At 39.6% G+C, this 23787-nt stretch overlaps 1 protein-coding gene across 11 annotated transcripts in view; it reads right to left on the bottom strand.

Annotated features, from left to right (window-relative positions):
- The window catches only part of LOC133509912 (neurexin-1a-like), a 211969-nt gene that overhangs the window by 63674 nt on the left and 124508 nt on the right, over positions 1-23787 (bottom strand). For all 11 annotated transcript variants that reach the window (XM_061837396.1, XM_061837397.1, XM_061837394.1 and 8 more), the window contains one exon: positions 726-907. In XM_061837396.1, the coding sequence (XP_061693380.1) occupies positions 726-907 (182 nt within the window). The remainder of the gene's footprint in view (positions 1-725; positions 908-23787) is intronic.

Below are 23787 nucleotides of genomic sequence, written 5' to 3'. Positions count from 1 at the left end.
GTGGAAAATGTCCACTCATCCATTCGAGGTCTTTATTTAACACTGTTAACATGCTACAGTCTTTTATTGAGCGTGCAATTTGGAAATTGTATCATCTGCACAAAATTTTCTTTAGTGCAGTAATGAAGTGAATGTAAAAAGAAATGTGAATTTAGAGTGAATTCAGTCTCTTGCGACTTGTCTGCAAGATCATTTAAAAGTCTTGAATCAAAACGTTAGCACATCTGACTGATCTGTCTCAATGGCTGTACTCTATTTCATGTTCTTCTTAGTGTCTTGTTGGAGTGCCTGGATGGATTTGGAGATTAGGTTGTCTCCTTTAAAACTAGCTAGAAACCGTCAGATGTATTGTGCATTAAAAGTCCCTTAGTATTGGTGAGAATAAAAATGGTCAAAATGCGCTTGACCATGAGCTGAACCCAAACACAGATGTTCTGTTTAATCAGGACAGGCCTGCTTGTATCCATGCACAATGACTTTGTGTTTAAGTTAGTGTGTTGAGGCCTGGAGTTTCCTGTATGTTTTTATGTCTTTGGCGAGAACCCTATGGCGTTAAAGATTAGTGATGTCAGTAAGTGGCAAGAGGTCATCTGAATAATATCCAAGTCAATAATTTCGCATAGTCCAAAGCATTTGGAAATCAAATGGGAAGGTAGAAAAGGCCTTTTCTTATGACAGGATATCAAACACCTCTTTGTATTGAGTGAGTATGGTTTTCCACTTACGATGTGCAATTTCAAGAAGTCTCCAAGACCGGAAGAGCTATCCACTCTCACAAGGACGGCGTCCTTCAGGTGAGTGCTGAAGCCGATGGCTAGCCGGTCTGCCCTTGTGCTGGGCCGGTCGTTTGGTGGCCACGTGTATGTGATGATACCACCATCTCGCCCAAATATGTACGTTGTTCCAGCTAGAGGAAAAACAAGACAATGACAAACACAACATATTAATCAAGTGTGCTCGTGCACACACTTATGAACTTTGTAATACATGAAACAGCATGAAAAGACTCAATTTTCTTCTAAGGGTTGCACAGCTTCTTTCCTCACAATACTGTGCACTTACTCATGTTAGCACTACATCTCTAGAGGAAAAACATGCATCTGAATGTGCAGCTATCTCCCTGTTGCCCAAGTAACTGGCATGCACAGTCATGTCTCTTGTGTTTCATTAGTAGCCTCAAAGACTGCGGCATTATTGACTGACTGGTCCAATTATGGCTTTTGGTGACCTCCTCACCATCTATTTCCTGTCTCTACGAATTACATTGTTGTATTTAGAGGCCCATGAACACGACCTGGAAGATAGTGGAGTCATTATAATTACAACACTATTCGGTGAGACAGACTCTGCAGCATAATGCCTTTAATAGATGGGAGTGATCCCTTCTCAAATGACGAAGGAAGTAGTCAATTAAAAGAGGGAGTCTGTGCACTCTGTCTGCTTCTCAACACACATCATCACTTTTGCCAGGTGCTACAAGTCAAATGAATTTGTTTCTTTGCTAGTACATAAACAAGTAAAACAAGGTTATGTTACATTTATATCATTTAAAATTAACTCCGATGTGATTGCTCTGCCAGTGTCCTTTATTCCAGCAGCATATTTAAAGATAACATTTATAAGTGTACAAGACATCATCTGAAAAATATAGAAAAATATGAAGATGCATGGCACGGTAAATGACTGGTTAGGACACCTTCCTCAAAGTTCCGAGGATTGGGTTCAAAATCTGGGCATTGACTGTGTGAGTTTACATGTTCTCCCCTGCCTGTGTGGATTTTCTCTGGGGAATCTGGTTTCCTCCCTTATCCCCACTAAACTAACTATACCAGTATTTGAAGACTCTAAACTGCCCACAGGTATGAATGCGAGTGAAGATTTTGTTTCTATCTGCCCTGCAATTGCCCACTAACCAGTTTAGGGATTACCCTGCATCTCGCCCAAAGATAGCTGGCTCAGAAAAATAATGGATGGATGGTTACCCTAGTGAGGATAAGTGTTTCATAAAATGAATGAATATGAAAAAGCCAATGTACTGAAGCCTCTAGATGACATTTTTGGTAACAGCTGTTGTTTACCTACATTTGTCTTTTCTTTGGTCAAACTGCAAATGTAAGCGCAACATAAAACTGCACTATCAGTTTATATACAGTAAATATGTGTGATGGTGATAGAAAGAAGGAGAAAGAGAGGTTGAATATACTGTATATGTATGTAGATGACAAAACTCCATTATTTCCAGTGAGAATTACTCTAGGAGCCGTGTGGTTACGCCTGTCTCTGACAGCGAGGAAGAGAACACTAATGTAAGCGAGGGAATATGTTAATATTCATAGGTGTAGGAAGGTAACAGCCCGAGTTTGAACAATAGAGCGTAAATCATTCTGACTGTAATTCCATATTTTCTTGTAAACTAGTTCACAAAGATATAAGGCTATCAATAAATGCCCCATTTATCCCTCTATTACATTTCCTTCCCTCTGGCTTTTCTCCATTGCGCGGTGATGTAAGAGGTCCATTCTGTTGACAAGTTCATTCTCATTTCCTCATTTTGGTCAATTCACTATTACGCCTTAGCTAAACAAAATTGCAACATTAATTAACAATAGTATGATTAATAAATGATGTTGGGCCAGCAGACCGGTGATGGGATTTGTTGTATTTTACTGCAGACTATACAATTTGGAAAGCAAAGTTAAACAAGGTCATCAGCAACCATGTTCTCTGCATGGATTTGGTGTGTTGATTTCTTCTACAAATGAAAATGTATTGTATAATATGTTTGTAAGCCTGACATGAAGCCTGGAGGCTGTATTGCTGAATACCATTCGTGTTCCACAACTGCATGTCAGATATTGGACTCTTAATAGAGCAATTTCATGCTGGCACTGTCTGAGAGGTTTCCTCGGAGCTACCAAACACTTGCTCCATGTTGCAGATTATAATAATTAAGCGCTTCTAAATCATGTCAGGGTTGGCGCTCAACAAAACCCTCAAGGAACCATGTCCCATCTCTGTCTCTCCAAATGATCAAACTCACTTTAACCATATGACATTACAGTATATTGTGATTACAGCTTTGCTCAATTCAGAGAACTATACTGAGTAAATCTTCCTACTGATGCACTTAAAGTTAATAAACAGGGTTCCAATGCGTATGTAGAAATCTAAAATCCCTCGAACGGTCTTAAAATAATAAAAAATTCCTCAAGAGACTAGCTGTTGAGGATTAAGATTCACAGGGAAACATGGTTAAAGTGCACCAAGTAGAGGGGAGTCTGCTGAAATCGCAGCAATGGGAGTAATTATGGAGTGGCTCCATATTTTTCATCTGCCCCTTTCCACATGGACACTCGAATGAATTATTGTATTTTGTGCAATTATTATATCTAGTAGTTAACTGGAAACATTGCCTGCACCATGTCCCCATTTTTTTCGACAAGCATTTTATTTTAAACTATTCCCAAGAAACTGCCAGATAAGAATTAAAAACACACAAGGACTGAAAGGAAAAAAAAAACTGTTATTGCTGTGAGAGGAGTGTTTGGCATACATACATTAAGTGCTTTAAGGAACCAGATTGTTACAGAATCTGTGAGGTAATCAAGTTTTTAGTTTGTTATGCATTACAATTAGAACTCAGCTGTCGTATCGTCTCCAGGCAAGACATTGCTGCAAGAGGTTAACCAAGGGCTTTTTTTCTGGTTGGTTGTTTTGGTTAGGTTAATTGGTTGGTTGGTTGGTTGGTTGGTTTGGATGGATGGATGGATAGATAGATAGTGGATCACAAGCAGAAAAAAGACAAACACAGCTGCGTAAACCATGCAAGAAGTAGAAGACTTAGTAAGATGGTGACCAAGGCCTTCTTTTTGCAACTCACATATTAATTGTGCCTAAACATCTACTTTACAACGTGATATAGAGTACTTTAGTTGCGAGTGGAGAGGAGCCAATGCGCGGCCATCAGGGACATGATTCAGGTTTACATTTACACAAAGAAATGTTATCATACAGACAACTGAAACTGTCTCACAAATGAAATGCTCTTGTACATACACACGACTAACAGACTCGTTTCAACTTTTCAGTATGATGTTTAAAAGGATTTCAGTGGTGTGTTTGTGTGTGTGTGCGTGTGTAAGAGCATATTAATTATGTATTTTGCTGGTGTACATTTTTAAAGTTTTGAGTATTTTGTTTGTGACAACATTCAGTTGAAACAGAAGCCCTTCTGTTCTTTATTTTTCTTCAAAATAAAACTTACTAGTTTCTGACACTTTATCCACTATTGAAAAGCATAGCAAATGCAAAGTACTAAATGTCCAAAGAGTGCACATGTATATATCTTTATACATATTTATACACACAAATTTCAGTTTTAAGCATACTCCTACACATTTGGTGCTGACAGGAGTTCCATGCAGGTTACAGAACTTGTTCCATGTCCAGAGGCAAATACTGATACGATGTGAATATCTCGCATACTCGCACTTGGAGTTGAAAGTGTCAGTTGCTGTCCGAATGTTGACAAGTTTCTGACGATCTCCTCTGACAACTGAAATGCTTCTTACGCACACTAGTGAAATGTCCCTATCCCACCACTGAAAAATTCTAATTCACTACACTACTACACAATACACACTACTGAAGTGCTCTTTAAGTGCTGACATATGTGCAGAAAATAGTATGTGTTTTTACCGAGTATGAGAGCATTTCAGTGGTGTCAATAAAAATAAATAATCAATAGTTTGTGTGAAACCACTTCAGTCGTGGATATGAGCAAAACATCTCTAGAGTATGAGCACATTCCAGTATTGTGGAGGAGAGAATTTCAGTTGTATGATTTAAAAAAAAAATTGTTAGTGTGTGTGAAAGCCTTTCATTAGTGTATGTGTGAAAGAGTTTCATTAGTTTGTATGCAAGTATTTCACTTGTGTGTGTAACAGGTAATCCTGGAATATCACTAATGGTCCCATGAAGTCCACTGGGTTCAGAATATGCCATGGTAGGGTTGGCCAAGCTCACACCCGCGCAGGATGTCTTTCTGCTGACCTCCAACACCGCTATCATAAGGAGCCTCATATTACTACTTCTTCCGAGAAACTGGGGAGGAATCCAATCATAATTACTTTAATGTGATGGAAATATGAAAAGGAGACAAGGAATTATAGATCCTCTTTCCACCAGCAGCTCACGAGTCTTTTCCCTGTTCACTACCATAATGTCTAGTGTGCAAAAATAGATAATTTGATGTGGGGTTTTTTTTTTGGTTAATTATTGACTTTTTTTTCCATAAATCAAAATGGAATTTCAAAATGGGATATGAATCGCCAATATTGTATAAACAGTATTCAGATACAGAAGGTTGGCATCAAACCAATCCGTCAATATTTTTAGAAAGCAAATGAGCTTCATTGGAGAAATAGCCACCAAATCACTGCACCGCTTGAGTGTGGCAGAAAATTGTTAACATTAATAACCTATAACATAGAAGGCATCCCAATCAAACAATAAAAAAAAAGTCTCCTTATGGGAGAAAAACTTTTCTAAGTATCGCAATGATGTCTATGGGATTGCTATTTCCTAAACCCAAAAATCATTACAGTGATTTTTGAGGACATCACTTCCTGTTCAAACACTCAGTGTCTGTGAATCATCTACCTCCAATCAATGCTCCAGGATTTACAGAAAAATCATTGTGTGTACGCCCACATCCACCAGTCTACCTCAAGCATTTGCCAACAATTAAATCATCTTATAGTTCAGTTGACAACTTCACACACACAGAGGTGTTGTAACCACTAATATTTATCCTCGTAGTGATTTCATTTTCCTTTTAACTCCATTTCTCAACCTATTTACAAATGTGAGTCCAAAGAGAGCTGCTCCTGTTCAGTAGCTCAGCATGCACCGTGGGTATGTTTACGCCACTTCACGCCACGTCTCCATGACATCCGTAGTCTGTCCCCCTCTTACAACGTGTTGCATAGTAAGGAGGACAGTTTGAATTTTATATACATAATTCCCTTTCAGCAGGACAAATTCTTTGTGCTGTATAATCCACACTTGCTTTCTGCCATGGACACAAAACTTGGCTTGTGGACCAGCAGTCTATTCTTAGTGGCTACGACTACTGTTTGGGTCTTTACCAAAAGTTAATGTTGTTCTTCTTTTCCTTTCTGCTTGTCCCATTAGGGATCACCATGGAATGTCATCTTTCCCAAAGACCAAAGTTGCTGATCTATTCCATTGAAAGTCCATCGGAAATCCCAAGAGCAATGTTACCATACTTGTGTTCTTCCATTCATGTTGTACGTGAAGTGAAAGATTAGCAAATGACAAAAACTGTATGCTCAATTTGCAGGTCATGAGTGCTTTTAATAGAGAAGTTAGTAGGATTGGTTTGACCATTGTTTGGCAGAGGTGGTGGGGTCGAAACTAAGGATATGATTGGCTTATGAAAGACTCGATTTATCTTTGACTTGGTATTCGTGACACTTGAATTGAAATTTAACTACATAACTTGACAAGTCTACCCTGTTTATATTGACAAGTTTGCATTTTCAAGATAGTGTATCATATTTTTTATTTGAAGAAAATGGATTTTTTGTATAGTGTCTCCAAATCTGGCAACCCACCAGTATGCCGCTGTGGTGCGTACGGAGTTTAAAAGTCACTTCATAAAGCAAGTAACATGGTGGATGTACTGAAAACGATTACATTTGGATTCATGGATTATGTTTTTGATTAAATCAGTAAAAATACAATGGCAACATCCAGGTTTGAAACTTAAAAATAGGAGACACAACTATGATATTTAAAGGTTAGGATTAGTTATGTTCACAGTTCCCCTAACTGGTTATGAACTTAGCTTCACGTAGGTTACACATTTAATTGATAAAGCAATAAAGTAACAGGCAATACTGAGTCAGGTTTGGTACAAGTGAAAAAAAAGAAATCACGAAATCTGATCATACAGCCAACATAATTTGCAATTGAACATGTACTGTGACTGTACAAGACTGATGACTTGCTAATCCCAAGGGACACTGGACTCGAATTGCTTGAAATTTAATGTGGACTTCAATTACCCTGCCTGGCACAGTGGCCAACCGCTGAGCACATTTGCTTCACAGTTCTTTTACCTACTCCAATTCTGCTGTTTCAAAAACCTGCAGTATTACTGCACTTAAATTAATTCAATGCCATTGATGGTTTTAGAAGTTAACGATCCATGTTAACTGGAACAGCTGGCTATGATAAGTAATGCATACCCTCCTTTAAGTCTTTACTTATATATTTTGTATTTTTTTATTTACTTTCAGTGTTTCCAGTTTTCACTCTAGTACTCCTTGGGCCACTTTAATGCACATGTTTTATTTTCAATTATAAAATAAAATCAAAAATAAGTTACAATAGTCCACAAGGTAAACGCTCAAGTCATCCCACACACCAGGGCTCAGCAAACATTCTAATTAGCAAACTTCCACAGTATTGTTTCCACTACATTCATTGACCTATGAGTCTTAAGACCCCTTTCCTAAAGGCAATCCCAATGTAGATTTTCAGACTGTGTCCAACCTGCCTCATAAACCGATACAGATTAATCCCCTCTACCCAGCTCACTCTTAGCCAGGCTAAATTGATGTAATTAAATTAGGTGGAGACAAAATGTGCATTGCTGCTTGGTGCCTTTGATTGGTCACCCTTATTAAAGTCAATAAGATGTCAGCTGCAGAATTATAGTGCAACGTAATAAAGACAGAGAAAGCTAAAGGCACAAGCAGAGTAAAGTGAGCAAATCCAAAGCGAAGAGAGGAAGAGGGACAAAGTAGCAAAGTACTGTACTGTGATTGAAAAACAAATCAATTAGTCATGCATTTTTTTAAATACAACTGGATTGCCATCATTTTGGGGCAGGGACTAGGATCAAAAGTAATTGGCAGGACTGGTTTGAGAGGGGTTTGCAATACTGTGCATAGCATTTTGGTGATGATGTTGAGAATTTGATGAATTTTACATCAATTCTGTGTTTTGTACAAAAATCTCTCTGAATGTTCTAAATTCCCATTTAGTACAAATGAAAAAATTCTCAGAGAGGTGCATAATTCAATGTACCTTAACTCACCATAGCACATGTGATGATGAACGTCTTTAGCCAGCAAACTGGTTTCCGATGAGTCATTTTCTGCATTTTACTTGAACAACCAAATTCACACTCAACAAACTTCCTAACAATCAATTCATTAGTTGTTTTGCCTAATCCACCAAAATGTCGTTCTGTGCAATACACTTGTGATAAGTGCCCGTCATTTACACTGCTGTGCTGAGATAAGCTTTAACCTCACAGACACTGGCCTCGGGGAGGTAGCCATACTGACCACCCTTGTCATGCTCTTCATGGTAAGGGCCCATCAATTCAAGGCTGAGGATAAAGCGGTAGCCCCTGGGCTGGTAACATTGCACCATGAGTGCTCAGTCGGCCACTGTCCCTTGGAGCCTTCTGCCCCCTCCGCTGCCATGCTCACTTCCCCTAAGCCCAAAGTGAAACATGAACCCCTGTCTTGTGGAGCAAAATGGGCCATCCAGGCTGAGCTGACAAGACCCAGTGTCCTAATGGAGCACTACACCCAACGGGCCCCTTGTTGCGCTGACCAGCTGCATATCTGGCATCCCGGCCAACCGCCTTGGCGCTCATAGGAGTGTCCCACAGTATTGACAGCTTCTAATTTACTCTCTCATCATCACCTTGCCTCGTTTGCAGCTAATACACAATGCACCCTTTCACCCAGCTCAGATCAGCATTCTCATTCGCCAGCAAATGATGGGATTTTTAAGGGATCCAGTGTTTAATTTGCGCACATAAAAAATAGACAGAAAATGAAGCATCGTTTGATTCACTGTGTAAAAAAAAAAAAAAAAAAAAAAACCTCTAAGAAGAATCGTGTGCCATGAAACATTAGTGTCATCATTATTTAGGTTCAGTGAGCCTGTGCACGAGCATGAACCAAACATCCGAGACGCTAAACATCTCTATCTTCTTTATTGTGGACCAAGCAGATGTGGTACATGTCTGCCGTTCTCGTTAGTGAAAAAAGTGTAGGGGATGATTACACGGTGGAAGTGAGGCAGAAAGACAGTCCAAGGCCAGGGCTCTGATATGAAACTCGTCTCGTTGCCATTGCGCCATGTGCAGCCCCGACCTGTATCAGCATGACTAGGGCTCACACAAAGAAGATGCTTTAGAATCACATGGAGCAACTGCGCTTTAAAGAAAGAGTGCATCCCTTCGTCAGGAGTAACTAGCACAATTCGACTTCTTCCTGTTCTTACAAGAAAAAGGTTTTTAATGGTTACCATTTTTCTGTAAGACAGTGTTCACACATTATAATTGATAGACCTAAAAAAAATATATAAATATATATTTTGGAGGCAACATGCAGTCATGAAAACTCAAAAGTGCGTAAACAACACCTCAAAATCTATAACATTCAGCACAGAACAAATAATGAGTATAACTCCCTCCAAGCAAGCCTCTTGCTAATGTCTAGAATTGTGATGTCATCTTTGCTTGGCACAGCTTCCGTTTCAATTTTTACTGGTCTTGTAAGCCATGCCCAAGAGACAGAAAGCATTCCTTGGCCTTAACTGGAGGATTTAACATCTGCTTTCCTTATTCCTCCTTAGCTGAAAACAGTGGGGAGATATTATTTAATTAGCTGAATACGTCAAGGTGATATTACACAAGTAAATGAGAGATGGGGAGTAAGAAAGCATTAATTTTCTTCACATTATATCTCTGAGGTAAGATCGTATGTGTTGCTCTTGTCTGCGTTGATTTTTTTTGCATACGCTTCAAAGCTGAATGGTCAAAATAGTTATACTATAAATATTATAACTATTATATATATATATATATAACTATTATAATAACTAAACTGCAGAATTGAATGTAAAATATTATTTGAAATAATAATCAATCATCGTTGGAACCATATATAGATATAGTGAAATCTAAGCTGTCAAAACTAACATTGTGTTAAATAAAAATTGATTACACACAATTTATTGTTCACTGCCACTGCTATATATGATTTATTGTGTCCAAACATCTATTAATACATAAAACCAATAGTCACCCAGTGTTTATGATCCAAAAAAAAAAACAGAATTATTAGTCAAGCTGATGGGAGAGAACCAATTCACTATTTATTAACTTAAATGTAATCAGATATTATGCCCAAGTTAAATTCAAATGATCAAATGATAATGTACAAAATCAACAACTATTTACTTTGCCACTGTCCTGAGAGACTGTTTGAAATTAGAAAAAGTTGTTACAATATAAGGAGAAGACGTGTTTAAAAAAAACCTAAACAAGAAAAAAATACAAAACAGAAATGTCTGTTAAAGGAGTTAACTTGTGGATTGACTATGATAATGAAGTGAAAACATATAGCTTCATCATTGTATTTAAAAAATAAAGTAAAAAGTAAAGAGTAATGAAAAATCAAATCTATCAAATATAAATTAGAGTTTGATGAGGATTACACTTGGCTAATGTTTGTTTGACTGTTGTGATTATCTTACAGGGACCCATTACTTTTTGAGTAGAGGATAGTCTACAGCTGTGGTCTCCAACTGGTGGCCTGCAGGCCATTTGTGGCCTGCAAGATGATATTTTGTGGCCCCCACCTGGCCGCTCAAGTTTTATATTAATGGCACTTTTACAGTGTTGTGTGCAGAGGTGATGAACTGACCAATCAATGGGCTATATGGCTCGCGGGGACGTGACTGGGCTTGATGAAAGCAGAGAAACATTTTTCAATGAGTGAACGCTACCATGGAAAATTTTATTATTAGTTTTGCACACAACTTGTTTACACCAGCATCCTTGTTGATCTTATTTTGTGTAAAAAAAAAAAAGACATTTGAGAAGATTGGATTTTTTAATTGCACGTGTGCACGTGCGCCGAGGGTGCATTCCAGCTTCAGCCACACTCTGCCTCCAGTGGCCTCAAGGCAAATTGAGTTTGAGACCCCTGTTCTACAGTGTACAAATACATTTGTATTTCATTGTTATCAATGTCAAATCTGTACTCATGTTTAGGGGTATGACCGAATAAGTTTTTAACTTCTTCTGACTCTGTACATGTACATTAGCAGTGAACCAGAAAATTTGCTCCTGTCTTGAATTTGTATTTTTTCTTTTTTTCTTTGTTCTTCTTGATGTGTTTTATTTTCTTACATTTTTTTCTTTCTTCTTTTTGTGTTTTTACAACAGAAGATCTTGAGTGAAATTATTTGTATGTTTGATAAAATTCAGAAAAAAAATAATAAACATTGAGACCTTCTCAGTAGTGTGTTATTTTACCATGTTTCCAATTGTTACAAACTGAGCAATATACAGATTTACATGTTTATATTTATGGTTATCTTTAAACACACCCACCATGTGCATTCCCAATATTTACCACACACAGATACCACACATCTGCCACCAAATAAATTGAAAACAACAAGGACTCAATAAACATGCGCGGGTTTGTATTGTACCCCTACACTGTGTTGCTCAGCATATGCTAATATTAGTGTGCACCTTGGTGTTCAGCAAGCATTTTATTTATTTATTTTATTAGTATTTTTTTCTTTTTTTATCAGTCATCCTCAGCAGACCGGGGGCTCGAAGAGATGGCAGGAGCAATGAGGTTGCTTAAATCCCACACAATCCTATTAAGAGTGGATTAGGGGCTAGTCACTCGCCTGCAGGTGAGCAATTGTAAACTGCAAAGAAATCATAGCTATGACAAGCCACATCCAGAGGCCCACTGTTAGTGCAGAGGTCAGCCATTCATTTGACAGGCTGTCATCTGAATTGGAGACTATTACTAAGTTGCAATTTGCTAAAAGAGGCGATTGGTGAGGATCAATTTACGAGCTCATGATGGCAAATCATTGAATAGATTCATTTTCACTTTTTATATTATACAGTGTTCCTCCGTTATTTTCGAGGGTTACGTTCCTTACACCCATGTGAATAACGAAAATCCGCAAATAATGGATGCTGTATCACTATACCTATACGTTACATGGGCGGCACGGTGTCACAGCTTTAAAGCGTTGGCTTCATAGTTCTGAGGACCAGGGCTACCTGTGCGGAGTTTGCATGTTCTCCCCGTGCCTGTGTGACACATTGTGTTTGAAGTGGGATGGCTAAGACATTAATAACATATACAGTTATAAACATTTATGTTTTTTTTGGCCCACCCAATACAGAACACACAACATATTTTTTTAAAAATACTTTACCCCTCAAAGTCTACTCTTGTGGGACTCTGGACATGTATAACATATTTGCTTTGTTTAAGTGTGTCCGTTGTCATAGTACCAGCAATTCGCCATCGGGGGGCGATGTGTTGCAGCCACCGGGTGACGCTACCCAGCTCATTCGCAGGAGAAGCTGTAGCACAAGGAGACGTATAGCGCGTGAGAACTGTTAGCGGATGCAAATTACTGTAGGTGCTGTGAGCTAAATACGTATTCTCCTGCTGTTTACGGTAATAAAATAAACACAACTTTAACATGCTGCACAAAGAATTGGGTTACTCCATTCTTTAAAGTGCACCACCTGTGTGTTTTTTTTGGGGGGGGGGCACTCCAGTTTCCTCCCACATGCCAGAAACATGCGTTCATTGAAGACTGTAAATTGCCCTTAGGTGTGATTGCGACTGCGACTGTCATCTGACCCCATGTGCCCTGCGATTGGCTGGAAACCAGTTCAGGGTGTACCCTGTCTCCTGCCTGATGAGAGCTGGGATTGTCTCCAGCACTCCTGTGACCCTCGTGAGGATAAGCAGCTCAGAAAATGGATGGATGGATTCATTGATTAATGACATTTTTAGGCTCTGAAAATGGATGGATGGATATTATTGAATCTATTATCCGTCCATTATCTGGCCTGCTTATCCTCATAAAAGTCGCAGAGTGCTGGATCCTATCCCAGCTATCTTTGGCCAGGAGGTGGAGTACACCCTGAACTGGTATCTAACCATCTAAAATTCAGTATTGAAATCTATTCTAACCGTTTATAGTGCTACAATTTTCTCTTAGCAAATTGCTAACAGAAAAATATTTTGGGATTATTGATTGTTAAATCTTTAAAGAGAAGAAGCAGACAAGTAAACAGATTGAAAGGATGTCAGAGTGCTCAAGACATGTTCCTGATAATGCACAATGCCTCATGGGAAAATAACTATCTGACTCAAACTCAAGACAGTATTTAGGCCTGGAACAGGCACATAGGGCCTTGGTCAAAATGGAGGGGGGGGCTATTTAGGTCGCTCTTTCATGCTCTCATCTTCCATGTCACTAATCTGAAACCGGACGCATTACTCAGCTAAACCTTCTGTGCTCACTACACGCACAGTCAGGTCCCATATCCCTCCATGCCATCTATAGCGCCGTCACCGCTGGAACCACACAGGCCACTGTAGGCGCAAAAACACTGCCCACTCAGTCTGCTTTGATGGACTCTGCACACCAACAAGGGAGTTGAAGGTGGTTTACCAGGGGAAAGATGAAGAGGAGTGGGAATGAAGGGTGGTAGAGAGGAGACGAGTCGTGGGACACTCCATACCATATGATGCAAATAGGTTAAAGAACTGAAACATGTGCATGAGGAGAGGGAGTTGCTGGCCATCAGAGCCAAGTGCAGCCTTCAGTCTCTTATCCATGAGTCAATAACCGCCTCGGCTCCGTCTAAGTTAAAGCATCCAGATCCTTATCAGCACAGCTATCACCACGACTGGCTGACAAAAAGAACAAATACTGTCATCCTCACACTATCGCATCAGTTCAGAGAGATCGGAGTAATTATATTTTACAAGCCTACAACGGGCAGGCAAGTACAGCAACACCACAGATCTTCCCTTTTCTCTTAGCCCATCTCAGAAGATTTTTTTCTCCCTTCCAAGATTCAAACTTCTTAGTTCTTACTTCTCAAGTCTTTCTTCACCTTCCCTTCATCTATTATTCTGCAATACAGTGAGATAGAATTGTCTGCAACTCAACTGAACGTTTCTTGTGACATTTACAACTGACCCCAGTCTCTTTAATACACTTGACTACATGGACACAAATGGAGAAGAATATTGCATGTTAATTAATTAATTATATTACAGAACAGTAAATCATTATCGACTTTAATCATAAAGAACATCACATAATTATACTATAATGAAGGATGACTGTCTATTGTACGTATGTACAGAATGCAAGGGTAGACCATTCAGAACAAACTCTACATTTGGATAGTTTCAATTTTCAATTTCAATCACAATGCAAATGACTAGTGAGAAATTTGTGATGACTCTAACAAGATGACCAAAGCTTTAACTGTCCAACAACCAATGGATTTATCGTTTTTATGAAAAAGAGCAACACCAGGGAAGCTCTTCGTAAGGGACTTGTGTTACACCCGTGTGACACTTTCAGGATAAGTGGCTCAGAAAATGGATGGAAATAGATATTTTTTTCTCATCTGTGTGGGGCAAACCAACATCACATAACATGTAGTACATTATTTCTGCATTATGAACGCCATGTTTACTCTATTTTAACACGATGAATAGGATTGGACTTCAGCAGATCCCCACACAACTGCACAACATGATCTCATTTGTACACGAACACAATAGTTAATTTCGTGGAGGGGTGCACAGTACATTCAGAATATTGACAAAATAGTTGTTACTAGTTAACTGCGAGAGTACACATACACCCCCTGAGAGGAGACAAACCCCATGAATCTGAAGTAATTTGCATCACAGCAAAGACAACAGCAGGCTTTAACCTAGAATCAGGTACCACGTTGATTAACATGGCTTCCATTTTGTTTTTATGTACCCACCCACATGCTGATCGACCTAAAATGTAATCACATTACTGAGAGTGCTTATCTTCTCTCCCTGTGTTAGTAGACTCTTAAAAATGTCTCGGAGAAGGTTCTTGAATATTAGGTCATGAAATATGCTCTCAATACGTCTATTCAGTCTAGCCAATCGTTAAAGTGCCCGTCTCGTTTTATTTTTGTTTCTTCAATTGGCCAGCAAACAATTTCCAATAGGCTCCGCAGGTGCTACTGCATCTCACTTTTAACAAGTCCAATGTCAGATAAGACACTCTCAAAAGACCATCGGTTGTGCTGCTCTTATCAGTCACAGATTATTTCGTTATCGAGAAACACACTTTAGAGCATCAGCACCCAAACGGCCAGACCATGCACTGGTACCAGGGTGAGGATCAGTCAGTTCTAGGCCACAGAGAGGAAATTTAAAATATATCCATTGTTCCATTTGCAATACCGCTTGACCTTTTTCGGGTCTCGGGTGAAAAGAAGCCTTTCCCAGATAGGGGAGGGACTGTACACCCTGGACTAGTTTCCAGCAATTTGCAGGGCTCAAACAACATTTCACATTCACATTCGCCCATGTGGCCAATTAAGAGTCTTCAGTTAAACCATTAAAATGCCGGGAATCACCGGTCACAGCGCACTGCATGTGTATTTCAAATTACTCAAACTCCTCGCTACTTTATGCAATTTTAATCATTCAAACCCCCCCTGAAAGCTGTGAAACTATTGAGTATATCTATTTTCATGGTATTAAAAGGAATAACACAACATGCATGTTTTTAGAATGCGGGAGGAAGGCAGACTACCCGCAGAAGCCCCAGAAAAGCACACAGAGAGAAACCAGACCATTTCAGCATCATCAGTGATGCAAACAAGCTAACCACTTAGTCACCATGGATTCTTAAAAAATATACACATATATATTTTAATTATTATTTTAAATTGGATATGCTCTACACTAGGTCTAAAAGGTCTATATACACTTGTTCAAATCCCAAGTTTTTGTGATATGCTAAGGTTTTGATGCATCCAAGGTATAACTTTTTGTGTCGAATTCCAAAAGGTACATTTGGTGCAAACACAACACTGCTCAGCACCCAATGAACACCACACCCACACTGAACCATGCCATAAAACCTCCAGGCTTCTGTTTGAAAGCAGGAAAACAATAAGGAAGAATTGAAATTCATCTGGGGTTTATCAGAGGCACTTAACATTGAGGCAAATTTGTGCAAACTCCCATTTAACAGTAAATTTAATATGATTGGTTAGTTCTGAATGCAGCAACAACCCAGTTATTAGAGGGTGTGTCCACTTGCGCAACTGCAGTCTTTCTTGCTTATTTTATCGCTAAAAGATTACTAAGAGATTTTTTTTTGTTGTACAGGTTATAGTGAACATAAATGGTGTAACAGGTTTTGAGATGATTGATCTATTCTCTTTTTCTCTTGTTTTATGACGCAAAAATGGCATTTGAACAGGCCTCTGTAGACTTACTTATGTCCAGTTTATTGTCGTTCTGTGAAGTCTTTTATCACTGGCATCTGGGAATCTGGTAAAATAATCTCAGAAATCAAACCCTGTAGCTAAAATATGTACAATAAATAAATAAATACATTCCAGTGGGGCTCTGATAAAAATGTGACCTTTGATGATGAGTAATTAGAAGAATACAAAATACAATAATAACAAAATACAGAATGTCTTTTCTTAATGTGGCCGCCAGCTCTAATGACGATATGATTCTTTTCAAACTGCTCTGTCACAAGGACACATGGCTCACTGCTCACATGGATTCTTGGGGTGAGTTGTATTCATGATGTCTTTTGTATGCTTTATTCTGCACTGACAGCGTAATTGTCTTGAAAATTGTCTGAGGTGCTAAAAGGTTGAGGACCACTACCCTGGAACATACAATCGATGGTAACTGGGTACATCTGCATTACATCAGCTTTATACCAGTCGTGTTTGTTTCAATTAATGCCTTGTCTTTTTTTGCTGAAGTATCCTGGCCTCTCAGTGTCATATGAAAGTGGCCTCATTAAGATATAAAGGTCTTCTTTATGCTCAAGATGGCCCAATAGAAGATATTTAACACCTCACAGAGCTGGAGGAAACATGTTTGTCCGTCTCAAACACCCTTGGGCAACATGGAGCGCCCCAATGTTCTAATCCTGTCTAATCTGGACACAGTGGAGCATCTGGAGAAAGGGATATGGCTAATCTAATTCATAGAGACACAGAGGGCACTTTGCTGAAGCAGACACACACACAAAAAAAAAAAGTAGATGAACCTAAATTTGATACTAAAAGGAGACAGAAGACTCCCGTAAGTGGAGTCTTGACGGAAAAAATGCCAAGATGGATGCATAGGTGCATGTGATAAACAGACTGCATCTTATCAATGAGTAACACGATTAAAAAATGGACTAATACTCACTGTGGCCGGCCCTAAGTGATGCAGGTGATCTGTGGATAGCAATAGGCACAATATGTTCACGTTTGCTCCCATGAGACAGCTCAAGATGGTGGAGAGTCTCAACTGCACCTGCTTCTGTCCCAGCCACAGAGCCCAGAGCCAAAGCAGTGATCCACAAGGCCAGGTGGGTAAGGGAAGCCCAGTTGTGGTAAAGAGGTACTTCTAGGGATACCAGGGGAGTCCTCCAGCCTACTAGCATCTTTCAGGAGTGGCTTGATGAGGCTTTCGATTACAACTGGAACATCAGTGAGCTTTAAAGCCCATAGTTTTCAGCTCACAATTCGCAATGTGCGGAGACTCACTCACAGATCCACAAGGGGGGAAAGTGAAGTCGACACCACAAAAATGTTGTTTATGCCTCTTGCTGGTGTACGTCAAGTGAGGAAATCCGTTTCAGCACCCGGAGAGGAAAAGTATCAAAAACATAATCTGCAGCAAAAGTAAGAAATTAGGGCAACCTCAAAAAGTGATGGAAATCCCTCGCTTATCAGTTTTTTCTCATGAAATTAGCAACATCTTACTACCAACGCTTTGTATTCCAAAAGACACAACTGGAAGAAAAAAAGCTGGCTTTTGATAGCACAGTGCAAAGTAGAAGGCTTCAGAAAAGCAAAAGCCATAGTTTCTTCATTCTTTGTCCTTCTGAGCTCTCAAAGGTTGTCCAGAGGAATGGAACTATATTTAAATTCGAGCCTCTTTTGCATGTGTCGGACAGCTGCTACGCGGGTGTAAGTGCACCTGTGGGTTGGCCAGGTAGCACAGTCGTTCTCCATCCAGAGATGTGAGCTCTCAATGCAACATTAGCACCTGAGGAAATAAAAAAGCCCTGGGCAGCAAACACACGCTCACTCACAGGCAGCATCAACAGCGCTCTTCCAGAAGATGTGCGCAGGAAGACTCGGGGAGAGAGAAAGGCAAGGATGAAAGGAGGAGGAGGACTGAAAGGAGAAGGGGGCAGGGAATGGTGGTGGTGGTGGTGTGTGTGTGTGTGTGTGGGGGGGGGGGGGGGTGCGCAGCAGCCAGCCAGGAAGCAGAGAGGCTAGAGTGGCTATGCAAATGGGCAGCATGCACAGCAAATCACTGGAGCCTAAGAACATTGCAGGAATTGGAGTTAGTGTATGTCCTCAAGTTCTGATTCCTTTGTCTACAATCTCCCCCTCCTCTCCTTAACCCACTCTTCAACATGGGCATTTCAACACGGAACAGCTCAATTATTTTTTTACTGTTTTCGTCTCATCATGAACTCCCTAACTCTAGTTTTCTTTTTTGGTATCGCACTCCTTGAGCCTGGGCAATTCGGAGATCAAACTTACTTCTGATATATATACATTTAATATATGTTTAAAGATATGTATAAATATATACCCCAAGACAAAATATAAAGTAAACAGATTACTTGGAATCCTTGGATATTTTTTCAAACTTTTTCACCCTTTAAAGTTTCCTGTTTACTGGGGGAACAATTAAACTAGTGTGATCATTCTTAGCACACAAAGGCTACTCATCCACAGCAATCTACTGTACACATGTATACAGTACACTTTGTACTATGCTGAGGTCTGCTCTGCCTGTTAATAAAGGGCTATTAGTCACAAGAGAGGGTCTGCAGATGGCAGCCATGGTGCACAGTTTGTGCTGCAGGAATAGAGAGAACATGTGGACATTAAAGCCCTGCTGACAAATCCTATCTGGTTCAGTTGGGAAGGTTGCTTAAGTGTTTTAAAGTTCTGCATAGAGAGCAGACACGACTCACACTCTCCACTGCCCAGCATGCCCCCCATTGAAAGTAATAATCATAAGAAAAATAAATCCTCTCAGCGTTATATAGCAAGATTTCATCAGGAGGTGGGAAGTCGTCTTCTGATAAACAATGGCTTTTTGTGGAATATTTTAAAGAATCACAATAATCTGAATCTCAGTGACGTGATGCAGTCTTTCAAATATAATTTGTATTTGCAAAACGGAAAGCATTTATACGATGGTAATTATAATTATGCCCATTAATAACATGTATCATGGCTACTTCCCAAGGGGAAATAATTAACATACTATCAGTAAGAAAACACACACACAAAAAAAAAAAAAATCCCAAGCATACCGGAAAATGAATATTCACTCGGTAGAGGTCATTCTGTTATGGAATGAGTATGTTAAGTAGAAATGCTCCATAGTGCAGCATTTGTTAAGACAAGTTAATGACATCATCCCAGTGGTAACCCTTCGAATCAGGTTCATCATTAGTTGCTTGTTCATTTGTGCCCCCAAGCGGTGAGTATATAAAGTGCATGAAGGTTGACGTTGTGAAAGATTTATGAGGGTCTTTATGAAATGCTGTCCACTCAAAATCTTTTGAAATACTCACTAGCTTGAATTAAAAACACTAATTTGTCAATGAAACACTGTCGTTAATTATTTCATTCAATGAACTCTTAGACTACAACCCAGTACTAAACACATTGCTCTAGTTCAGATATTATGTGATGTTGCCATCTTACTTAGTAAAACCGCCTTTTGACTTGAGAATGTTTCCCCTTGTATAAGTACATCATATATTATTTTGCGTCATTGTAATGTATATGTTAAGGCTTGAACAGTTCCATATTGAGGTGGAAAAAATCTATTTGAAACCAGGTAAATATTTCCTTTGAATGCAAACAAAACAGTCTTGACTCTCTACATATAAACAATAGTACGCCCCAGGGATGCAATATATTGCAATGTTTTCGGAAAGCAGAATGCAATAAGACGATTCTGAAAGACTGCCTGACCACAAGTGAGACAATTTCATTGAGATTGTTAAATTGAACATGTAGAAACATATAACCACACACTTTACAAAGTGTACCCAAGCAAAACCACTAACAATGACAACAACCACCCTCCTTGATAGCAACTGGGGGTGAAAGTGGATGTAATGAAGCATGGCTTCTTTTAACCAGGTGTCAATTTATATGATGCCACCGCTGACTCAGGGTACCTCAAGCATGAGTGCCAAGCCATGCATTTATCCCGTGTACCTTGTGTATGATGCAGTGACACATTTGTGTAGCACAGAAACAGATGTGGCACGAGTAACATCAGGACAGCAGTGATCGCGAGCACCAGGGTTTAAGGAAGTAATCAGTGTCAATGTAGTGAAATGTATTTTCTCGCATTCCAACTTAATGTATGTGGTATTTTAACAAGAATAGGTCAGTTTGTGTTCAATGTTGGTAGGATGGAGTGCAACTACAGTATGCATCTCAAAGTGAATGTTTTCTCTTCGGACTTCCCCAGGTCACAAGGCCATCCGCTTGTTCAATTTCAATCTGCTGTCCTCACTTCCATTCATCGCCACAGCCATGGCAACCGTTGTCAATAGGGAATGAGGTTTCCCATCTTATATATATATATATATATATATATATATATATATGTATATATATATATATATATATATATATATATATATATATATATATATATGTGTATATATATATATATATATATATATATATATATATATATATATATTGATAGATGTAGCTATAGATATATATATATATATATATATATATTGATAGATGTAGCTATAGATATAGAGGTTCCATTACGGATCCGCCTGTGTGGAGTTTGGATTGTTCTCAGCGTGCCTGCGTGGGTTTTCTCCGGGCACTCCGGTTTCCTCCCACATCCCAAAAACATGCAACATTAATTGGACACTCTAAATTGGCCTGGTGTGATTGTGAGTGCAGCTGTCTGTCTCGATGTGCCCTGCAATTGGCTGGCAACCAGTTCAGGGTGTACCCCTCCTCCTGACCGTTGACAGCTGGGATCTGCAACAGCACTCCCGCGACCCTTGTGAAGATAAGCGGCTAAGAAAATGGATGGATGAATGGATGGATATATATACATATATGCACACTTTTGTAAAGCAAAGCGATGATGATGAAGATGATCAGTATGCATGCGGTGAGCCCTGCATTAATGAAATCTGAAAAAACATTTTAAAAATGGCTCTCAGCAAGAAATAATACATATTTACTGTAAAAAAAAAAGCACAAGTCACAATTGTAAATGAAAGACTGCATTTTCATAGCAAAACACTCATTTGAATCTCAACAATAAGTTATTCTGATGTAAATTACTTTTTGGTACTCCTAAACTTGACACTCAAAATGACTGGATTCATTCGGCTGAGACACAAGCATGCGATTTTGTGGACAGTTCGATCAGGTCTACTATGAAAACTTCAATCCAAGGAATTAGAGAGGGCAGATTTTTACTCCTCAATGCATTAACCGACAATAGCACGATGGGACAATGAATTTTAGCCAATGCATGACAGTGTTTGCTTAAAGAAAAAAAAAAGTCTAGATGATAATAGGGTTAGATACCTTTGGGATGAGGCCAAATTGATACATATCTAGACTGAACAAAAATATTGATCAAACACTTTTGTTGTTGCTCCCATCGTGAGCTGGACTCCAAGATCTAAGACTTTCTATATACACAAAAGGGCATTTACCTCAAATATTGTTCACAAAAGTGTGTAGATCAGTGTTAGTGAGTATTTCTCGTTTGTCATGATAATCCACCCCACCTCACAGGTGTGGCATATCACCATTTGCTTTACATAGTGCAACAGTTCTGCTTCACATAATGATGATCAGGATGTTCATTGTGGCCTGTGGAATGTTGCGGGCCGCCATCACATTTCTTAATTATGTGTTGACTATCCACGCACATGATGTGAGACCCATTCTCAAACAGCAAAAGATCAACAAAACGGCAGGCCCAAACCTTTCGTTCCCACCCTGGCTCAAAGTCTGCACAGATCAGCTCACTCCAGTCTTCAAAGATGTCTTCAACAGGTCTCTGGAAGTCTCTGTATCTTTGTATGAAGTACCATTTTCTTTCAAAGGCTCGACCATCATTCCATTCCCCAAGAAACCTGAAATCTCGGGTCTGAATGACTACAGGCCTGTCTCCCTGTGGTCTGTGGTCATGAAGTCCTTTGAACACCTCACCCTGGGCCTCCTCAAGAGCATCAGCAGTCCCATTCTGGACCCCCTGCAATTTGCCTACCGATCAAACCAGTCTGTGGGTGATGCATTAAACATGGGACCACACTTCATTGATTTATTCTAGGACATAGGACAAGGGCAGGACACAGCAGGTGAGGCTAGGGGAGACCACCTCATCCACACAGTCCACCAGCACCGGGGCACCCCAAGGTTGTGGCTGCCCCCACGGTGCTCTTCTCTCTCAAGATGAACGCCTGCACCTCAGCTCACCCAACTGTCAAACTCCTGAAGTTTGCAGATGACACCACAGTCATCAGCCTCATCAAAGGCAGTGACAAGTTTACGTATTGATAGGTAGTGGAGCAGCTACAGGTGTTGTGCGGATCAAGACTGTAGGGATGATCATGGACTTCAGGAGGCATCCTTTGCTACAGCTGTTCCTCATGCTTTGCAAGGGCCCTGTGCCAACAGTTGAGACCTTCAAATTTCTGGGAACTATAGTCTCTCAAAGCATCAAGAGGGAGATAAATATCAAGTCCATGCTTAAAAATGCCGAGCAGATGAAGTACTTCCGGCTTCTTCTGAGGAAGCATGGTCTGCCACAGGAGGTGTTTTGGTAGTTGTACACAGCAGTCATGGAATCAGTCCTGTGTTTTTCTATCACAGTCTGGTTTGGTGCTGCTACAAAAAAGGGAAATCTCTGATTGTAACAGACAAAACAACTGAAAAGATTATTGGTAAGACCCTACCCACCCTTGAGTACTTCCATACTGCAAGAACTAAGACAAGAGCAGGCAAAATACTCTTGGACCCTTCACATCCTGGTCACCAACTCTTTCAGCTTTTTCTCTCAGGTAGGCGCTACTAAACAATGGAAACTAAGACAAACTGACATTACAACAAGGCCTTCCCTTTTTTCATTAACAAAAACAGTTAACTTATAATTCCATTTCAACATGCTGCCAATTTTTGTCTTGTGTTTGTTGTCACATTTGTCGGGCCAATTATACATTATTCGTCCACTCCCTGTAATAGTAATTCCATGCTTACCTATTTGCATATATGTTGTTGGTCAAAATTGGTCACTCATGTTCCTGATTAGCATCTGCAATATTTGCACACGACATTGCCTCAGATGATTGTACTACTGTACACTTTAAACTGCATACATCTCTTGAAGTCTCTGCGCCATTTGCACAATTGTCACTGCACTGGACTATTGTTCTTTTACTCATTTCAAACTCCCCTAATTGCTTGAGGAATGCATCTTTCTACATTATTGTAAAAAAAAAAAAAAAAACTGTACTGACATTATCACATTACTGGCAACCTTTTATTTATTGCTCAGTGAGTGTTTCTTTATATCTTAGAAGTATCCTCTGAAGTCATTG

This window comes from Syngnathoides biaculeatus, chromosome 12 (assembly GCF_019802595.1).
Source record: "Syngnathoides biaculeatus isolate LvHL_M chromosome 12, ASM1980259v1, whole genome shotgun sequence".
In the NCBI taxonomy this organism is placed as follows: Eukaryota; Metazoa; Chordata; class Actinopteri; order Syngnathiformes; family Syngnathidae; genus Syngnathoides; species Syngnathoides biaculeatus.
Note: the sequence above shows the minus strand (reverse complement) of the source record. Positions and strands in the feature narration are given on the sequence as shown.